Genomic DNA, 18,777 nt, shown 5'->3' with positions numbered 1-18,777 from the left:
GTAAGTGAAACCCGTTTATGGAGCCCCCCTTTGGATCATATCTAATCATATCTGGTGTCACAAGATTTCATCTCAATCTTGGTCGTAATCTGGGTGCCTGAGGGATCTATTTTAGTAATTTGGTGATTTGGTAATACAGTCACATGACGGGGCTGATCCAAATCGCCGAAAGGAGATACTAGCGCGCGTCATCAGCCAAGCGTCATTTCCGACCTCCTCGTCAACATCCATTACGACACTTACAGGCAACAGCATTTCAAGTCCAACTTCATCTATTTGTATATAACCCGCGGTGCTCGACCCGACGATTCTACTTTTAACGTCATCCCCTCGCTCAATAACCCTAAGCCTCACGATGGATTTCTCTGACATCTTGTATGTTGCCCTTTACTGCTCTGCGCCCCAACAGGAACACAGCAATCTATCCGTCTCAGGGCTGGCAGAGCATGGCTAACACTTGCTATCTAGCCGCATTGTTAACCTGGCGATTGGTGCGCTCATGATCGCTGGTGGAATTTCGCAGTTCTTCGGCGCCACAGTGTAAGCTCTTTGTCGAAGCCCCCCTCCAGGACTCAACCTAATGCCCCCCAGACAATCGATTATCATCGGTGTTTATGTAATTATTTTTGGACTTGGTACGCCCCGGCTCTTCCCCACAATCCGAGGATGGACCGCTAACTTTCCCCAGCCATTGGCGCATTGGAATTCCAGATCCCACCCCAGGTCTCGCGGTACGCCTCGTTCCTGTTCTCGTTCCTGGGACGCGGAATCTGTAAGTCAATACTCTTTGTTCGGCAGCGCGAGAAAGAAGCTGACATGGGACAGTCTACATCTTCATCGGAACCATCCTCTTCCACGACCACATTCTCCGTTACATCATTGGTTCGATTGTTGGCCTGGTTGGATTGGGATACGCCGTCCTCGAATTTATCCCATCGATTGAGCCGCCTGCCAACATGCGCGAGGCGGATGCCGGGTGGGGCGCAGAGCAGGTCTAGGCTGTCCTTGGCATATGCAAACCTCAAATCCAATGCTTCGATTAAGCCACGGACAAATACAAAACGACGCGGTGCTGGAAACGCTCGCTATGAGAGTGAGGTTCAGGGGGTGAAAGAACTGCGCTGGATGCACATACAACGAGTATGGGACTATGTGAGGATATGATATGGTGTTGGAACTTGTGTTAACAATTATGATTGTATTATTTGCGAGATGCCAGGATAGCTTTCGAGTATTTAGATTTACGGATCGTCTCCGGGAGCGGAGATCGCTGATATAGTTTATGACTGTTGTGAATAATGATAGTATCAATTTAAAAATCCGCCGGCATAGCCACATCGGGGATTTAACTAAGAGCAAGTGCACAGCGCCTGGTAGAGATGCTTACTAGGTCTTCTGCGTCAGAGGCTGAGGGAGCTTGATGCTCTACCAGACACTATGAACTTGCTTTTCTGCGTTTGGAGCCTAAGCTTGTTACTCTACCAGTTGTCTTTTTTGTGCTTTTCTTTGGTAATGTTGAAGGCGGAGTATATCATTTTGCCTAACGATAACTGTCTTTCATATCGTTCCTAGTGATGTGCAGATGGACCATGATCTAACAAGTATGATAATATATTTCACATATTCCATTTAAATATTGTTATCATGATAACCAATTGACGTCTCGCTAGAGTGTACATGCCTGTAATAGAGAATTACCACTTACTTCACCAAATATAAAGAGGAGAACATAATGTAATGGCATATAAGAAGCACATGTAACGTGGACTTTTAATAGCTGGCGCCGCCCATCTAAAGTGTTACGGAAGGCGCACTCGCTTCCCCCCACGGTTAATGAGTTCTTCACCTCCAACCCAAGCATTTTACTACCTTACTCCATTTCTCACGATAATAACTTTCCCGAAATTTGGGCAGAAGAACGTTCCTTGCTCGTTTAGTGTCGCCATCTGCAGTGTACTAGTATTGAGCCAATCCTTTGGCACGGAGAAATGCCTTTTCACGTCACTAGAACTTGCGTCAATCTCCCAAGTGCAAAGCCAATAGTCCTTGTTCGAGGAACACAATCCGGTCTTGAAAGGTCCTATCAATCTTTTGACTTGGCAAGATAGCTCCACTTTCCAGGAATGGCTGAGCGACGACGTCGCGAGTATCGATATCTGCAGGCTCTCAGATGACTGGGAGGAGACAACCTCGTAGACAAGATTCCTCCCATCGTTCGTCAAGGTGAGTCTCCTAACAGTTCCGTTGGGCTCGTTAGGCGGCCCAACTTCTGTCGACGGTGGGTGGCTAGAATCACTGCATTCTAGTGTCGTCCATTATCGATAAATTGAAGGTGGATGCTGCAGCAGATTCCTGCCAAATTTTCCGACAACGTGAATAAAGTCATTTGCCCATGACTCGAACACGTTTGCAGTATTGTCTTTTGGCGGCTCACGCAGACTGAACAAGTTGTTGTTAAGATCAACGTTTGAACCCCACGATCTTTTTTTGGCGTATGCTTTAAGATATTGGGCAGTCGTTGTCAGGTATCTCAAATTTCCCAACACAGCAATAGCCTCAATCCAAGCCAATGAATACTTATTCAAGAATGTTTCTAGAAGTTCGGCCACCGTGAGAGGCCTCCAACGCAGATTGCCCAGGTTAAGATTCTCTTCGCCATAAGTTGAAGCCTTGGCGACTGATGCTTGACTGTGTCGAGCATTTGTTGATATAATGACTCCATCCCTTTTGGCACTTCAGTTAATACGTTCTTCCTTTGTGTGCCATTTATCCTGTAGTGTTTCGAGCACCACTTTTACCCAGAGAAATGACCCGGAAGCCTTCGCCAAAACTTGATTGATAATATCTCCTTGAAACTCCGGGTCATCTGGTAGAGCACTGCTCACTACTTTGTGGACGTAAGTGAGGATATCATCAGCAGTATCTTCTTCGTGGAGGAAAAATGTCGTCAGAGAATTCGCAGTTGATGTTGACGGTATCTTCATAGGTCGGCTCGTCAGGAATAGTTTAATAGGAACTAATGATTGTATCTTCATTATATATCCAACAAGATCTTCCGATTCTGCTTCGTCTATCCCATCCAGGACAAGAAAAGTGGCTTTCGGAGCTTCTTCTTAAACAATATGCCTTCAAACACTTTCTCCCATATCAGGTTGAAGCTCTGCGTCTGCGAATTAAATTGAATGCCAGAATCCTCGACTAACGCAGAAAGCTTTTCTCGAAATGCATCGTTTGTCTGCGCCAGTTGAAATGCTATAGACCGTAGGCAGTATGCTGCCGTTCGCTTTAATCGGTGGCCCGAGGAGAAGAAATGATAAGCACACTCCTGGTCGTGAAATTTAAGATGCTCAATCACGCTTCTTGACAAAGCAGTTTTGCCTGTAGCAGGAAGACCAACGAGCCAGAAAATGTTCGGTGACACAGAAGGTGCTGATTCAAGCCAGTTTACAAATCCCTGTCTTGTAATTATCCATTGGCAAGTTCCGTCGAGAGTCTTGTTCCGCAGCAGCGTAAGATCAGTCTCGGCCGAGCCTCGAATTCCGAGGACTACTTCCAATTGCTTAAGGTCAATATTTCTCGTCTGCCGATGCTTGGTAGTATCAGGCCGCGACTTTCGAAGCCTAGACGCCCAGTGCTTCAGTATGTTCTCACGGTAACGTAGTTTGCATCCACCGGGCTCTCAAACTTGCAAATGCTGTGGTGATCTGCATTTAAAGGCATCGACGTTTCTTGGGGATACCCGAGTATTCCAGACTCTTTTTCGACGATCTTTATAAGACGGTTAGAATATTCATGTGATTGTGGGGGAAAGGATGGCCGTAACGTACAATAACTTTCGTGATGCCGAGTTGCAGTTCCTCCCAATAAATGCGAAACTGCTCATTTATATCTTGTAGTGAACTTGACTGAGTATCGAGTTCGGCAACATAGGCTTTGGGTGCCGTTACAAGGGGACATGTGGACAAGATATTATTCAACACCTTGGCATATTGGGCGCCGCGATGAGGCGTTGCTAGGAACAAATTTCCATACACTTGAGCAATGAGACCTGAGTATTGTTTGTCGTGCTTTCCAAGAACGTAGGCCTTCTTAACCACTAGCCCTCCCATTGAATGTGCCACAAAAATGATTGGCTTTGATCCAATGGATATGCGGTCTTCTGCTCCATCGGGACACCGCCCGAAAATGTTAACATTGAAAAGAGTAAGTCCTTTGCAAAATCAATTGTATTCAAGTTAGTGGCAGTGACCTTAAAATTGGAGTTGTACCCGAACGAGAATACCCGATAAGGAGACAGTTCTTCCTCGTCGACTAACCAGGCTGGCCAAAAGTGGGCGACATCTCTCTTCCAGCTCCATGTCCTCAACGCTGGTCCACCAAGCCCGTGAACGAAAATTATATCTCCAGCAGGCTCAGAATTGTCACAAAGAAGCTGGAGCCCTAAAATATCAGGGGCTTCATTATGGGAGGAGATGGCAACTTGACTGCTAGAACGGGTAAATGTTGAATCTGCGACAGAGTTGTGCCTTCCTAACTGCCTCTGGTCCAAACGGGAAGTCCATGGGAGCCGCATCACTTTTTCCTCGGGCCCTGAAGAGTTGCGGACTTGTGGTTAAGATACCACTAGTAGCGTTCAAATCTCGGTCCAAGTTGCTGAGTTCTGAGAGCGTCTCATTTTCTGAGTTTCGTTGGCGGGAGCCGATAAGGGCAATTTTGCGCATCTGTGTTCGCTCTAGTAAGCTCTCACTCAAGATATTGCCACCCTTCAAAAAGGACAGGAAATTGGAGAATGTTTTGGCTAACCATATCTCCCATCTCTCAGGTAAGACGCTACAAAAGGTCGTCACAAGAACTATGGGTCACATCGATGCCCGCAAGCCGACGAGGCTGGTTTATCCCCATATAGCATCCGACTGTATGGCGGTGTCTCTCATGAAAGTCGCCCGCGCTGACACGTCGCTGTAATGAGCTGTACAGCAAGTCATACGCCCGTGGAAATTAGTCCAAAACAACAAAATTTATAGAGTTGGAGAGAGAGGCGAGGTCCTCACTACCTTCGTACCCTCCCAACCACAACGAAAAACAGACGCCTCGACCGACCTGTCTGCGAAACTTGGGCCTCCAACCGGTGCGGCCCGTCCGGAGGTCACGGCTGTCAATGTTGACAATACGTTATTACAGGGAATGTCGGGGCGAGTGCCACATTTTAGTAAAAGATGCGCCCCACTCATGCTTTGAGGAGGCTCGCCTGGCAGCTACAGTAGACACGCTGCGGGTATTGGATTGGCGGGGAATACGCGGGGGTTCGCGGGGCGGGCACAACTCCGTTGGATGATAAAGTATGATGTACGGAGTACATTGTTGGCGGGCGGCTTCACAGGACACAATAACCCATTTGGACAGTGATTGGATACTTGCTGTGCAGTACCCCGTCCAACAGCATCATGCACAATATTCCTGCCCAAACTCCCCGCCAGCAAGTCAAAGACGATCCTCCCCAGTGGCAATGTCGAGCTGAATATGGCACTGGACATGGCGTACCTACCCACGGTGATGAGAGGCCATTATGCGGTTAGAGCTGAAGATGGCAAGAATAGAGGCGGACGGCGTGAGGGCAGAGATGGAAGGGATGCGAGGCGAAATGGACAAGATGAAGGTGGACCTGGCGCTGCTCAAGCGAGCGGACGCGGCGCGGGAAGCGGCGGGGCGGCGAGAGAACGTGAAGATTCCGGACGTGGGGATGTACGCGCCGGCCACGAGCACTGCCGCCATGGTTAGGAGGCGACGTATTAGAAGGGGGAATCGACACTAAAGGTGTTGAAAGAGGAGTGTCCTGGTACAAACCGCGCAGACGCCGACTCCGGCAGCTTCATTGCCGCCCCAGGTAGCGGGGAAAGGTCCAACAGTCCAGGGGATGAGTGATAGAGACAACGAGATTGGGGAGTCGTACCTGTACCAACAATGGGCTTCAAGCAATGGGCTTCGAGTCTTCAGGGTTGTCGCAAGGTTTGGCGTTTGCGGGCGATTGTACACGATAGCATATATACCCTCCATATTTGATATCTTAATAGCGATTCACGTGACTCACCTTGGGAAATAGCGTCGCACGTGACCTGTCAGAATTGGTGTACTAAGACGGCGGGATAATGAAGCCTGATTTGTCAGGAAGATATGGTAAGAAAGGCTTTGATAAGAATCACGACTAACGGCTGCTTTGTAATCATAACCCCTCTCTCCGATCTTGAAAGCGGGAGAGCACGCCCTTGGAAGAAGGCGCCTCATACAAAAATTCTCATATGGTAGGAGGAGTACGTACGTACGAAGATGAAGAATTATTTTGCCCCAGCGAGGATAGCCGGGCCAATGAGAAGTGAGGATTGAGGCATCCGCCACACATCTGTAACCTAGCGAGGCTGAGGGGGAGTGGGTGGGGTAGTAGATAGTACATGTGTCATGCATACAAACTAGGTGAGTTGTGGTGGTACATGATACATAATGGAATTAGACACCCACACACACCCTCTCTTCTCTAGCCGCCGCCGTCACGCAACTGTCAGAATTTGCAACTATGGATCCCACGATGGAGCAACCTCGGCGGCGAGGAGTCAAGTTGTTACCCCATCGCGTCGCGGATATCGTCGGCGGGGTGGCCTGGACGAGGTGATTCCGGCCTAGATGAGGCGATTCCGGCCTGGACGAGGCGATTCCGGCCTGGACGAGGCGATTCCGGCCTGGACGTGTGGGTGATGTGGATGAGTGTAGCTATTCCGAGCGACGGTGTGCAGCTATTCCGGCCTCAAGGAGTGTCAATTCCGGCCTCTAAGGGTGGTGGGTGGTAGTGGGGGAGTTTAGTCAGACGGCTCTTACTAATGCTCGATTTGTGAGCCAGATGGCGTTCCCACGACCCATGTACCGCAAGGCGTGGATATCCACGGGACAGTCATAGGGGAGGGGCAAAAAAAGATGGCAACAGGTGGATTGGGATGCGGGGAAAAGTATATAAGGAGAGGGTAGGTCGATGGTGAGTTCTCTTTTTCGTTCTATCATCAGCATCAACATCAGCTTCGTTCACACAATCAAGAGCTTCAAGCATCTACCAAACCAACGCAACAACCACCACAACCACACCACCACAACCACCCACACCACCAAACACACCCACAACAACCATCACTATGTCCGCCGTCTACCTCCCAAGCCTGACCTTCTCCGCCCCCAACTCGGCGCCCTCCTCCCGCGCCGCCTCCCGCGCCGCCTCCATCATCACGCCTGCTGCTGCGTCGCGCGCGCCGAGTGTCAAGGCGGTGGCGGCCAAGCCGAAGGGGGAGAAGAAGAGCCTCAAGAGCAGGGTTAAGAGCATGCTGAGTAGGGGGACTGAGGAGTACTAGGCTGGAGCGGCGCAAATTGCCAAGTTTGGTGTTTTAGCGCCACCGGTTGCTTAGCGCATCTAAGAGTTTATCTTAAGAGGGGATGAGATGAGAGTTGCATTATAACGACGTTTATCTTAGAACCAACAAACTACAACCACACGATCACTACGACACGATACACTGCTTTTTTATTTGGATTTGCATTTTCAAACTTGCGATTGAGCAGCTTAGAGATATCACTTTTTTTTTGTCGACGATGGGAGGCTTGAGAGCAGATGAGAGTCTGATAATTTAGAGAGATGGAAGGGATTAATGAGGGAGAGAGATATTTAGTTAATTAGATTTTTGAATACACATACATTTATACAGATACACACGTTTAAACTTGAAAGCGAGATACTTGCTTGTTCTATGCATGCCTTATGTTTTCAGTTTGCATCTGCTTTTCTCACTTGAAGATTGAGGCATCTCCCAGTCGGTTGTGAGACAATCAGCTGTAAGACGGTCGAAGACTGTTAGAACTGTGCACAACAGTGCACAGGCCTTTCTAGTTTTTTGCCTAACGCTACTCCTGGCATTTCTTGGTGTAGGATCGCTCAATTGACGGTTGTGCCACGATTGCGCCAGGGTGCTTGGTAAGGAGAATCTGAAAGATGCGCCAATACCAGAGCCGGGGGCGTGGAGAAAATAGATGCTGTTGATTTGGATTTTTGTAGGAGTTTCGGATTCAGTTGGGGGTATTATGGGAGGGGGGTTTTTTGGGCAGCGCGGGTTGGGGATCTTGATGCACCGGCGATACAGCATATATGGCTCTGAGGGATTCAAATTCTCCTCCGCACATATATCGGCCAGTCTCTCCGAGTGTGACGACCTAGACAGTAAAAATGAGCCGCTATTCCCATGTTTATATTTGGGTTTCTTTACTTTAGAAAATAATTTCACAGTTACCCCAGAAGGTAACTGGGCAATAATCTTTGCCGTCTTTCCCACAATGATTCCCCATAGCTCAGTGCGTGGGTAACTTTCGTGCCGGGAATTGGGAAGGCTTGCAAGTTCTACAGTGAGTACGAAGATTCTGATTCTATGCGGCTACGTGTGATCTTACCTGCGATAACACTACTGTCCACTGTATATGCTCCTGTCGTCTGTGGAAGGGGAACGGGATCGGACGGAGTTGTCTCCAGCTCTCGTTGGGCGTTGCCGATACGGATATTGGAAATGCTCCCTTGTATCTCAAGAACCTCGGCGTGTGACATATTGTATGGTAGTAGCAAATGATACAAATACTTGATATTCAAACAGCTGACGGTCTAGAAATTAAAATAGAGATGCAAGTAAGGCGGCGCTGCTGATGCCTAGTTTTTTAAGTGTTGTTAGTTATAATACGTCGGGCAACGGCGGAGCAGAAGCTTCACAGTAGAGTACAGTAAAATAGTATAATATAATCAATGGAGTTACAACCTAATCTACGGGCCTACGTACGCTTTTTGTAGGCCTGTAGGAAATCCCCAAGACCCTGATTATACTTCTTAATATATGATTCCTAGTGGTTATTGTTATATAACTAGAGGTTCTACGGCATTTCCTGAAAGTCTCGACCGTGACTTCGAGGGATGCAACACCCGAACCCTCTCAAATACATCATTACGCATGTTTAACACATGAAATAGGCCTGCTGGCCCAATGGCAAGGCGCTTGACTACGAATCAAGAGATTGCAGGTTCGATCCCTGCGTAGGTCACTATTCATAACATCTCGATCAACGAGCATAACTTTTTCGCAATTTTTTTAATTTTTTTGCCCACCTAATCCATCCCCACCAAGGCTTCGCGAATAATATTTTTGCGCCCCCACCATCGGTGATCCACAATCGATCCACAGCTATCGGTGGGTGCGAGGAGTTTTTTTTTGTGGGTTTTGGATTACAGGATGAGGGCAAGAGGGATTATTAATATGGGATTGGCGTCGCTATGTTATAAAAATGGCCTCCTGGCCCAATGGCAAGGCGTTTGACTTCGATTTCCGCTTCGGCGCTATATGGTATCAAAAGATTGTCGGTTCGATCCCGGCGGGGGTCAAAGCATCATTAATTTTTTGTTTTATTTTTTAACTGTGCAATGTTGTGGAAATGCACCTTTGCATGCTAGTTCACGATATTACTTGTGATTTATCCTTTATTTTGTCTATTTGTTTGTGGGTGTGTCTGGAAATGTTGTTGGATAAAGTTTGCTTCGGTTGACATCGTTAATAAAACGACGACGTTGAGAAACGTCACGTAACCAGACGAGAACGAAGACGAAAGAAAATACAAGGCGTACGACAGCTATATACTTCCATCTTGTCTTTGAGCGTGTTTCTAGTATTTCTACTCATGTCATAAGAGCTCGCAGTTCCTCATGGTTGGCATGGCTAGGTGACATCGCTAATGGTGAACGGGTAAGCTGGCTGTGATAACCAACACATCCATATACCTATCCTACCAGCCAGCTTATTGTGTCAAGTCCATAGATTCACCATCTCATCCAAGATGGCCGCTCACCAAAGCCCCCAAAGCCACAAGTGCTTCGCGCAGACGATGGCTGCGTAAATGTCCGGATTTCATCATCCGTTTCCTAACGGGACTGGTTATGTCCGCTGAGGCGAGGGAACAGGCTAGGCGGAAGGCAGCCGGGGAGGAGGATGAAGGGATCGTAACGATGGAGATGTTGGCGCCGGTGCTGAGATATGATTTTGCGCTTGTGCAAGCGATGGTGGGTGATGCGAGGGGGTTTGATAGAGTTGCGGAGGGGAGGAGGGTTTTGTTAGTTGGAGGTGGGGGGAGCCTAGGGTATATGAGGTTTGCGATGCGGGAGTGGTTGATGCGGTGAGGGAAGAGGGGTTTGAAGAGGGGATGGAATGGGAGGAAGTTGGGAGTGTGGGTGTAACGATGTACGGTTACGCTCGCTCTACATCCCACTGAGCCAAAAAGACTACAGTATTCCGGCTCGCCCGGAATACACGTAACACGCTTTATATACCACATGTACTGTAACGGCGGCACCCGTTACAGTGGGACATGAGTTGTTTGAGAATAAGAGGAGGAATGGGAGGGTTGAGTTGGGTGTTGAGACTGTGAGGAGGTTTTTGGCGGGGGCTGATATGAGGGAATTGGCAATCTGGTTTGTCTGGTTCACCGACGGTCTGTTTGTAAGGCAGCGTGAGTAACTCTAATGTACTTCTAATATATACTGCACCATACATCAATCTATTTGGTCATTTAGCCACGGATCTTCTAGCAGTTCCTTTGCCGTTTTCCGATCTTCTAGTCGCCACTACAGCACGACAGTGAGCGGACAGTGAACGATTTGAAACCCCGAGTTCACCTGTACTTAAACCTACACTATCCTCTCACTCTGTCTCTGTAAGAACAACTACAAGCAAACGATTTTCAAAGGTCTGGGACCATACGCCTGTTAGCCGCTGCGATATCATTCGTAACCACCAGGGCAGGTTAATATAGCGTTGTAGATACTGTCTAAAGGAGTATCTTGAGTCTGGCAGAACGAAGATTATTACAAGGCACCTAAAAGAACACGACATCGATATATCCTCTACTCAGGAATCTCGAACTACCTCAATTCAAAGTACTCTAGCATCGCTGATGCTTTCGATAAAGCTAAGGAGGCGAATTATAAACGCCGCTGTCTCTCTACTATTACAACTCAAGCCTTGGACCCTACTGTTGTTGAGCAGCTATATGTACGATGGATTACAACTTGTGGAGTCCCTTTCCATATGGCAACACTATTGGAATTTAGGGCATTACTCTACTACCTTAATCCAGAAATCGATAACTGGCTACCAAACTCTATTCCAACAATACAGACCTCGACGTTGTGTACATACGAGGCTCAAAAGCAACAAATCAAACGCGACGTACAATCACTCTTGAAAGCCCATTTGTAAGGACAGTTCGAACCGAGGCTGACCTTTGAGTCTGCAGAAGTATCTGAAGTATATCACTGTTAATGAGGCTATGTTGGCTTCCTAGGATAGACTGCAAATAGAAGAATTATGACCATCTCTTTATATTATGACAAGCTGGATTTAAGCTGCAGTTCTTCACCCGTGTCCGGCTAAGAGAAGTTGATAGACAAGGTATGCAACGCTACTACTGTTGACCTGAATATAAGCCCCTAACAACTTAAGATCCAACCGAAGATATAAATATGCACATAATCTACTCCCGTACCGTAAATTTGTGCAAAAACCGCACAACCTTTTTAAAATTATGGCATCTGGCTTCCATATGCGATAACTGCTAAATGGTACGAAATACTGCGAGTATTCCTTGTTCCCAAGCCATATGCATGGGGAAAGTATGACACGACTACCACGGATAACGTAGACATATATTTCCTCCTGGCGGAGTTCCGCGACGTCGGGGAGCAGCCAGCTGCTCCTGTGAACTTGGCAGCTCGCCTGGCAGACATGCATCAGCGTTCAGTTTCTCCCACGGGGAAGTTCGGCTTCCATATTTCGACCTGCCATGCAAAGATTGCTCAGGCCGTTGCTACGTGGGAAGATTCGTGGTGCACATTTTACTTAAACCATCTTGGTCATGTCATGGATTTAGCTAGGCCTATCCTCCAGTGGCCTGAATTCGACATTGTTTGCAAACTTACCCTTGAGAAGGTCGTTCCGAGGCTGTTGCTACCACTCCAGTCTGATGGCCGTGTCCTCAAGTCGTCCCTTATCCATGGCGATTGTTGGGATGGCAACACAGCAACGGATATGAAAACAGGTGAGGCATTTGTGTTCGATGTGTGCTCATTTTATGGGCATAATGTATACGACACTGGGAACTGGAGGGCACCTAGACATCGACTTAGTAATTTGGCATATATCAAGAACTACAAGAAATGCTTCCCTGTTTCTGAGCCAGGTTGGTCCTCTTCGAGTCACTGTAATTTAAGAGTGTTTGCTGATCACCGGGTGGTGAAAAGAGGAAGATTGGGACGCCCGCAATCTTCTCTACTCGTTGACATTTAACATCGGCAATACGATCTATATTCCAGGCTCCAGTCAGAGACAAGTGTAAGTGGCTCCAGAAATATGGATAAGTAAGGGAGATCGCTAAATATTTGGCAATTTAAGGGTCTATAATGACATGACCACGCTTTGCGAGATGTTCTGCCCTGACGATATTAAACAAGAGCTTACTGCCCTCCGCATATTCCAAAACAGGGCAAGTCACTTGGCAAACTCGATTGATGTAGCCGGCGGAGATGGCGATGAAGTGGAGGCAGAGGGGAGGAGGAAGAAGAAGAAGAAGAAGAAGAAGAAATAGAGGGGAAGGAGAGTATAAAGCCAGGCCAAGTTCGAGTTCAGGTAGAGGCAGGCACCGGGCATCTGGAAGGCATTGTTTCTTTGTATCTCGTTGACCTCGCTTGAGGTTTAGTTATGCTATTTTGCCTATACAAAGATGCCACAATGCTAGATTTAGATTGATAAAAGATTCACTCACGCAGCTAGCGCTTCCCGAACAAGCTCCACAGCCCCCTGCGCGCACCCATACGAGCCCTGATACCCCCACCCCCCATGCCCATAATTATGCACCACCCACACTGCACCTACCCTCTCCTTCTCAACCCTCACTCCCCCCTCCCTCACCGGCCTCAACCCAACCCCATGTCTAACAACACTCAACCCCTCGACGCCCTTCCCCCCCGCAAGCTCCGGACATACCTCAACAGCCCTCTTCATAATCCGCGCCGCAATCTCCATATCTGGCGCTGCCTCCCAACTACCTACTATATACGTCCCGCCGAGCACGGTGCCTCCACCTGCCGCGCGCTGCATTATGTAGCATAGCTCGTCTGGGCCGTCGTCGGTGCCTGATGTTGCGATCATGGGGGTAGCTTCATTCCTGACCACGACCGTCTGGCCACGCACTGGAACGACCTTGGTGTCCATTACACCACCTAGCTTGGACGCCAGGAGTCCAGTGCAGTTCACGACGAGGTCCGCGGGCTTGCCGGAGTGGTGCAGCGAGGCTGCATCAGAGATGTGGGAAAGCTCCGCACGAGATATGCGGGCACCGTTGGCGAGGCATTGGCTAACTAGATAGGGGAGATAGATGGCGGTGTTAATACAGACGGAGGAGTGACGGATGCCGGAGTCGTAGCCTGCAGGAAGCTCGGAGGAGGAGACAACGCGGTAGTCGGGGACTACGTCTTTATACCAGGGGTTTGGGTCGGCGGATAATCTCATAGCTGCACCAGACCCGAGGTCTTTCGTGCGGTTGAGGACCAGGGAGTCTGGAGGAGGTTAGTTGGCGTGTGGGATGGAGGGATGGAGGGATGGGAGGGTTTGCCTTGGAGGTGGATGCCTGATTCTGGGACGTCGTTGGCGAGGCGGTAGAGCTCGGGGAAGGTGTTTCTCTCCCAGGGACCCCTTTCATCGTTTGTGTGTCTGGATGCGGGGGTCAGTGGCTATCGGATGGGGAGAGGAGGGGGTGGTTTGATTAGCGTACGGGGAAAAGTTGGCTCCAGCCCATGGCGAGGTATATTCGATGTCATAGTCACCGGGCATGTGTCTGGCTACTATGGTGACATTATATGCGGGGTTCCTGGAGAGAAGGAGCGCAGTGGTGAGTCCGGAGACGCCAGCACTGCGTAATGTCAGGATAACCCCTCAGTCTGGGTTGCTCATAATACGCACCCGACAACTACGATGTTCGCCATAGTTCAGATGAAGCAATAGAGTAAGTGTATGTTCTAAACTGTCATTCACAGTAAATTGTAGATAGTTATACTCTGCCTTCATAAGGAAGGTGCTTCAAGTTGGGGTGCCTGCTATAAATTAGAACTGCCCAAGAAGATGTATGTGGTACCTCTTCTTCCTCACTATTGTTCGGCGAAGTGGAAGTAGAGTTACTCAGCACTCGTACTAAATTATGGGGAAACAGCCCCGCCGCATAACTTACTCTGAAAACAAAAGAAGTGAATAAAGCACGTGACATGGCTGATTTTGGCATGCCGATGACGTAGCAAAGGCATCCTCATCCCGTTGCTCTTCAGCCTCGGACCAAATAGCCCTTACGGCCAACGCAGCACCTCTAGCAAGCTCCAAGCTATTCATTTCTCATAAACAGTACGGAATACGGAAAATACTACTAATTCCACTTGCCTTCTCGATACGCGTTGTAAGGACGTATACAGATGGCTGCGACTGACTGAGACAGAACAAAGGAGGTGCATGTGAGTACGGATAAGAATGCCGATAAGAATTTTGTGAAGGCGGTATGCGGGTTTCTTTCCGTGACAGTGGAGCTTCTTGTTACCGTCAAACTTCCGAGACCCGTCTCATCCGCGAGTGCTTTGACTTGCACCGGCGATGTATCAGGCACTGTGCACAGTAGCCTGTCGGGGCGAAAAGGGCGAAAGGGCAAAAAGGGCGAAAGGGCAAAAGGGCAAAAAAGGCGAAAAGGGCAAAAAGGGGCTGGATGTCTCGGAAATTAATTTGACAAAGGGCGTCGGCTCTGTTTTCACATTTGGCGGTAAACAAGCATTGAAGAATGTTCAAAGATGAAGGGTCAGAGAAGACACTAAACAGGAACTAGAATGCAAAAACAAAACGGATGCAAGAGCTAATTTGTCCGCTTGGCCTTTAGAGCCATTGTGAGTGGCGCTTGGGGAGATTTGGGAGACTTGAGTGACCGGAAAAATGTGTTTAAAAGTAAGTTGGACTTCTTTAGCCTTTTTGCTGGGCTCTCACTCCTGACATGGACTTCGTTTCCTTGCATAGTATTCTCACAACCCCTCAAGTAAATCGCCGAAGCTGTTATATCATCTCTGAACATCTTCTCCCTCAGAATAAATCAAATAGATTAAGTTAAATGAAGACTCCCCGCCCAGGATGAAATAATGCATATCGCTTACTAAGCCAACCCTGGTGGTTTTTCTGGTACTTGCGTACTAAAATGTGACGCGGTTCTACTCCCAAAACTTGTGAGTTCACCACTCTAGAGCTTGGGAATTCGCTTTTAGAACAACATCCCCTTACGTACGACCTCTTTAGCCTCATTGTCGTTTGGACTGGACCATTTGAAAATATACCAGCAACTTTATATATTGACATCTTCAAAACCTCCCCCTTGATGCAGTCTTCCAACGCAACACCGCCGACCGTACCACTACTTCTTACTACTCGTATACACTGTCCTGTTCACCCAAAATGGCCAACAACCATGCGGGCGAGTTCCCGTTGTTGGTTGCCCACAACCTCTACGCCGCCGATATTAAAGGAGATGGTGAGTTTTGAAGCTGTATAATTTATTTATCCTTCACTAATTGCTAACTTTCTTCAGGTAACTGCCTTTTCAACGCCCTTTCCGACCAGCTCTATGGCGACCAGAGCGAACACAACAAGATAAGAGCTCGTGTGATAGAATACATGCGGGAGCACGCCGTCTACTTCAAACAATTCATCGAGGTGCTCCCTGGTGGAGGGCAACGCCGAAACCCCAAGAGGAAGAATGCAAACGTATACTCCACGCCTACAGCTTTCACTCCGCCAACACAGCAGGAAATCGACCGTGTGTTTGAGACACACCTGGGGTCCATGGCTCGCGGTGGAACCTATGGAGACAACATGGAGATATCAGCCTTTACTTCAGTCTACAAGGTCGACGTGAAGATATACCAGCGTGATTTCGCCTACATGATCACCGCCCCAGAGGATGGGACAGTCCATCCGGTCGCCCACATTGCGTATCACGTAAGTACCACCCGAGGAAGCCGGCCCTCCCCCCAAGCAGCCTTCCACTAACAACCTCAAAGACATGGCAACACTACTCCTCGATACGCAACACCGACGGCCCCTACACCGGCCTCCCCAACGTCCACGAAAAACCTCTCACCCCCGAAGAAGAAGCCGCCAACCAAGCCGCCGCCGCCCAGATGCCTCAAGTCTTCCCCTGGATGATCAATATCGTCCAGCAATCCCTCCCCTACCTCACCGACGAAGAAACCATAAAACGCATCCTCGAATCACACAAAGGAAACATCGACGCGGCCGTGTGCTCGCTCCTCGATGCCGAAGACGCTGCTAGCATCTCCTCGCAAGACGGTAGTGCCAGCACTGAACGTGACCCCGACTCCGACGATGAAGATCTCTCGGCCCCGAATAAGAAGCAAGACCGCCGTATGAGCCGTGCCACGAAGGCCGTCCGCAAAGCAAAGGCTGAAGAACGTCTCGCTCTCGCCATCGAAGCCGCAGGTCTCGTGTCTGAAGCAGACACCACTAGCTCATCTGACCATGGCGTGCCGAGGGAATCCTCACCTACCCGCCCGCCGCGCAGGAAACTCATCCCAAAGTCCCGACTGAAGCACAAGACGGGCGAAGAGGGCACATCCGACTCCGCGTCAGGGACATACTCACCGTCATGTTCATCAGCTGCGTCATCCGCATCCCCAAGCCGCTCATCATCAATGGGCCCGGCACTCGCACCAAAGAACAACATCAAGCTCGTCGTCAAGCCGCCCGCCGTGGTCCCAAAATGCATCACAGCCCGTGAACGCGGGGACCTCAAGAAAGCAGCACAGAAAGCAGCGAGGAAAGAGAGCAAACGCGCAGCAGCAGCAGGTGCAGCGAAGCGAGTGGATGTGGAGAGCCAGACACCCACATCAGCACCGGTGCATATGCCATCACCACCTACAGAGCTGGGGATGGGTATACGTACGCTATATATCTGAGAACATCCCACGCGCTGTCGGTCGCAGGGACATTTATAATTTTCTTTATTGCTTCGGTTTTGGATTTGGAGTTGCAAGATGGGGTCGGCAGGCAGGCAGGCATAGCGGATTATCCCAGCGGCTGGGGAACATTGGTTTTTTACAGTACAATCTGGGGCGTTTTTTTATGAGTGAACTGGGGGTTTGCGGGCGAAAGCATGAATTGAGCGAAAAGTGCATCGGTGGTGCAAGCATCTTGAATTGAAATGAGCGAAAGACTGGCATGGGGAAACGGAATTGCATTACGCCCAGGCCGACAAGGCGGGGATTTGTTTTTAATTATTTTTGGGACAACTTGGGGGGTTTGGTGAGCATAGAAGTGATGGCTTTGAAGAGCTCGGGACATCACGTGGGGTTTGGCGTTGGGGTGAATCGTATAGAGGAGAGTTGGGGGGTGAGACAAGCTGCGGCGACGTATATGAGCAGTCAGTCAGTCGTCTGGAGAGTTGAGGTGTGAATAGAAGGGTTGATACATGATACTCTGAACGCGTGACTTTGATTTACTACTGATTATCCTCTCCTGGCTTTACGATGAACGGATTGCGCGAAGGTGGCTTTTATGGGATGTAAGCTGCCATGTGCATCGTCTCGTCTGAGCCATGGCCATTTCTGGCGTTGAGGTCGGTGAAAGATCGGGCAAGGAGCTTAATCGTCAATTAAGGTCACTGAAGGAGCTAGTCACAGCGGCCATACATATATATCACCACGGGCGTCAGACACAAATTCATCAGAATGAATGTATTCCTTTCCCTCCAACTACCAGCAGCTGCAGCAGCTGCAGCACCTAAAGTGCGCAAGCTATACCAGCTATAATGTATCCCATCCATCCTCACCCCGTCCCAAAAACATACCCCCCCCCTCTAAGCCGCAGCCGGGGCGCCCCCCCCAGCAAGCTTCTCAATAGCCGCCAACAGCGCCGGCGGGTTCATGCCAACAACCTCCCCAACCTTCTCGCCCTTCTTGAAGAGAATGAAGGTAGGCATGGCGCGGACGCCGAGCTCCTGGGCAACGTCGGGGACGTCATCGACGTCCACCTTGATGAAGTGCGCGTTGGTGAATTGCTCGGAGTATCTGTATCCCTGGTCAGTTATTCTGCTGTGGTGGATATTGTGGGGTCCGGGGGGGGTACTTGACGAGCGTAGGCGCAATGGCCTTGCAGGGGCCGCACCAGACGGCGTAGGCGTCGAGGACGACAATGTCGTGCTCCTTAATGGCGGCCTGGAACTCGGCCTTGCTGTTGTGGGGGAGGCAATGGTCAGCGCGTGTCCCCGGTGCAACGGGGGTCGGGGGGAGGGAGAGCTTACTTCTGAACGTTGTGGACACCCATGGTTCTAGCTGTGGATGAAAAGGGCCGGAGAGTCTGTATACGCGGCGTCTTTAGCAGATTCCTCGAGATGGCGCGGGAGAACATGAAAGATGGTTTGAAACAGTAGTTGGGGGGGTGAGAAGGAGGGATTATATAGGACGTGGATGGTGGCGGTGGTGGTGGTTGAGATGGATTATGTGCTTTTGATGACGCTTTGCGCCAGACTTGGGGGATTTTGCAAGGCGTCGCCGCTGCTTGCTTAGTGATCAAGACACGGCGGCGTAGATCGGATCGGCGGGAAGCGAGGGTGTGCGAGAGTATTCCA

At 49.4% G+C, this 18,777-nt stretch overlaps 9 protein-coding genes and 2 non-coding genes across 11 annotated transcripts; 7 read left to right on the top strand and 4 right to left on the bottom strand.

Annotated features, from left to right (window-relative positions):
* Window positions 1-225: 225 nt before the first annotated feature.
* TVP15 (Late Golgi vesicles protein) lies at window positions 226-1,361 on the top strand. The gene is made up of 5 exons (XM_024470273.1): window positions 226-375; window positions 469-540; window positions 592-635; window positions 689-772; window positions 826-1,361. Exons 1-5 carry the CDS (start codon window positions 356-358, stop codon window positions 996-998), a joined length of 393 nt encoding a protein of 130 aa, XP_024321708.1. The 5' UTR covers window positions 226-355; the 3' UTR covers window positions 999-1,361.
* A 1,374-nt stretch (window positions 1,362-2,735) lies between these two features.
* Window positions 2,736-3,035, bottom strand: VC83_06682 (uncharacterized protein; the record flags this gene model as incomplete). The annotated part of the gene is made up of 1 exon (XM_024470272.1): window positions 2,736-3,035. The coding sequence occupies one exon, from the start codon at window positions 3,033-3,035 to the stop codon at window positions 2,736-2,738; it is 300 nt and encodes a 99-aa protein (XP_024321709.1).
* Window positions 3,036-3,636: 601 nt separating this feature from the next.
* Window positions 3,637-4,109, bottom strand: VC83_06681 (uncharacterized protein; the record flags this gene model as incomplete). The annotated part of the gene is made up of 2 exons (XM_024470271.1): window positions 3,637-3,768; window positions 3,828-4,109. The coding sequence occupies 2 exons, from the start codon at window positions 4,107-4,109 to the stop codon at window positions 3,637-3,639; spliced, it is 414 nt and encodes a 137-aa protein (XP_024321706.1).
* Window positions 4,110-5,566: 1,457 nt separating this feature from the next.
* On the top strand, window positions 5,567-6,472 carry VC83_06680 (uncharacterized protein; the record flags this gene model as incomplete). The annotated part of the gene is made up of 3 exons (XM_024470270.1): window positions 5,567-5,773; window positions 5,825-6,006; window positions 6,469-6,472. The coding sequence occupies 3 exons, from the start codon at window positions 5,567-5,569 to the stop codon at window positions 6,470-6,472; spliced, it is 393 nt and encodes a 130-aa protein (XP_024321707.1).
* Window positions 6,473-7,175: 703 nt separating this feature from the next.
* VC83_06679 (uncharacterized protein) lies at window positions 7,176-7,474 on the top strand (the record flags this gene model as incomplete). Its single annotated transcript, XM_024470269.1, has 2 exons — window positions 7,176-7,381; window positions 7,468-7,474. 2 exons carry the CDS (start codon window positions 7,176-7,178, stop codon window positions 7,472-7,474), a joined length of 213 nt encoding a protein of 70 aa, XP_024321654.1.
* A 1,565-nt stretch (window positions 7,475-9,039) lies between these two features.
* VC83_06678 lies at window positions 9,040-9,112 on the top strand (the record flags this gene model as incomplete). The annotated part of the gene is made up of 1 exon: window positions 9,040-9,112. It is a non-coding gene; the product is annotated as a tRNA-Arg (tRNA).
* A 241-nt stretch (window positions 9,113-9,353) lies between these two features.
* Window positions 9,354-9,449, top strand: VC83_06677 (the record flags this gene model as incomplete). The annotated part of the gene is made up of 1 exon: window positions 9,354-9,449. It is a non-coding gene; the product is annotated as a tRNA-Arg (tRNA).
* Window positions 9,450-11,542: 2,093 nt separating this feature from the next.
* VC83_06676 (uncharacterized protein) lies at window positions 11,543-12,699 on the top strand (the record flags this gene model as incomplete). Its single annotated transcript, XM_024470268.1, has 3 exons — window positions 11,543-12,294; window positions 12,356-12,446; window positions 12,507-12,699. The coding sequence occupies exons 1-3, from the start codon at window positions 11,841-11,843 to the stop codon at window positions 12,697-12,699; spliced, it is 738 nt and encodes a 245-aa protein (XP_024321546.1). The 5' UTR covers window positions 11,543-11,840.
* A 29-nt stretch (window positions 12,700-12,728) lies between these two features.
* Window positions 12,729-14,234, bottom strand: VC83_06675 (uncharacterized protein). The gene is made up of 4 exons (XM_024470267.1): window positions 14,073-14,234; window positions 13,885-14,022; window positions 13,726-13,823; window positions 12,729-13,669 (listed from the first exon to the last, which is right to left on the bottom strand). The coding sequence occupies exons 1-4, from the start codon at window positions 14,093-14,095 to the stop codon at window positions 12,873-12,875; spliced, it is 1,056 nt and encodes a 351-aa protein (XP_024321620.1). The 5' UTR covers window positions 14,096-14,234; the 3' UTR covers window positions 12,729-12,872.
* Window positions 14,235-14,338: 104 nt separating this feature from the next.
* VC83_06674 (uncharacterized protein) lies at window positions 14,339-17,868 on the top strand. Its single transcript, XM_024470266.1, has 5 exons — window positions 14,339-15,089; window positions 15,159-15,361; window positions 15,432-15,663; window positions 15,721-16,130; window positions 16,193-17,868. Exons 3-5 carry the CDS (start codon window positions 15,588-15,590, stop codon window positions 17,105-17,107), a joined length of 1,401 nt encoding a protein of 466 aa, XP_024321619.1. The 5' UTR covers window positions 14,339-15,089; window positions 15,159-15,361; window positions 15,432-15,587; the 3' UTR covers window positions 17,108-17,868.
* A 138-nt stretch (window positions 17,869-18,006) lies between these two features.
* VC83_06673 (uncharacterized protein) lies at window positions 18,007-18,473 on the bottom strand (the record flags this gene model as incomplete). Its single annotated transcript, XM_024470265.1, has 3 exons — window positions 18,007-18,217; window positions 18,276-18,380; window positions 18,451-18,473. The coding sequence occupies 3 exons, from the start codon at window positions 18,471-18,473 to the stop codon at window positions 18,007-18,009; spliced, it is 339 nt and encodes a 112-aa protein (XP_024321618.1).
* Between the last annotated feature and the right edge of the window lie 304 nt (window positions 18,474-18,777).

Source organism: Pseudogymnoascus destructans (assembly GCF_001641265.1).
Source record: "Pseudogymnoascus destructans isolate 20631-21 unplaced genomic scaffold scaffold_19, whole genome shotgun sequence".
Lineage (NCBI taxonomy): Eukaryota > Fungi > Ascomycota > Leotiomycetes > Thelebolales > Thelebolaceae > Pseudogymnoascus > Pseudogymnoascus destructans.
This window is presented reverse-complemented; position numbering and strand designations above follow the sequence as displayed.

Coding starts and splice junctions, on each gene's coding strand:
- TVP15 (XM_024470273.1), top strand. CDS start 356: ATGGATTTCTCTGACATCTT. Junction 636..688: donor TGTAATTATTTTTGGACTTG/GTACGCCCCGGC, acceptor AACTTTCCCCAG/CCATTGGCGCATTGGAATTC. Junction 773..825: donor GTTCCTGGGACGCGGAATCT/GTAAGTCAATAC, acceptor GACATGGGACAG/TCTACATCTTCATCGGAACC.
- VC83_06675 (XM_024470267.1), bottom strand. CDS start 14,095: ATGGCGAACATCGTAGTTGTCGG. Junction 14,023..14,072: donor GCGAACATCGTAGTTGTCGG/GTGCGTATTATG, acceptor GACATTACGCAG/TGCTGGCGTCTCCGGACTCA. Junction 13,670..13,725: donor ATCAGGCATCCACCTCCAAG/GCAAACCCTCCC, acceptor AACCTCCTCCAG/ACTCCCTGGTCCTCAACCGC.
- VC83_06674 (XM_024470266.1), top strand. CDS start 15,588: ATGGCCAACAACCATGCGGGCGAGTTCCCGTTGTTGGTTGCCCACAAC. Junction 15,664..15,720: donor CGCCGATATTAAAGGAGATG/GTGAGTTTTGAA, acceptor AACTTTCTTCAG/GTAACTGCCTTTTCAACGCC. Junction 16,131..16,192: donor TCGCCCACATTGCGTATCAC/GTAAGTACCACC, acceptor ACAACCTCAAAG/ACATGGCAACACTACTCCTC.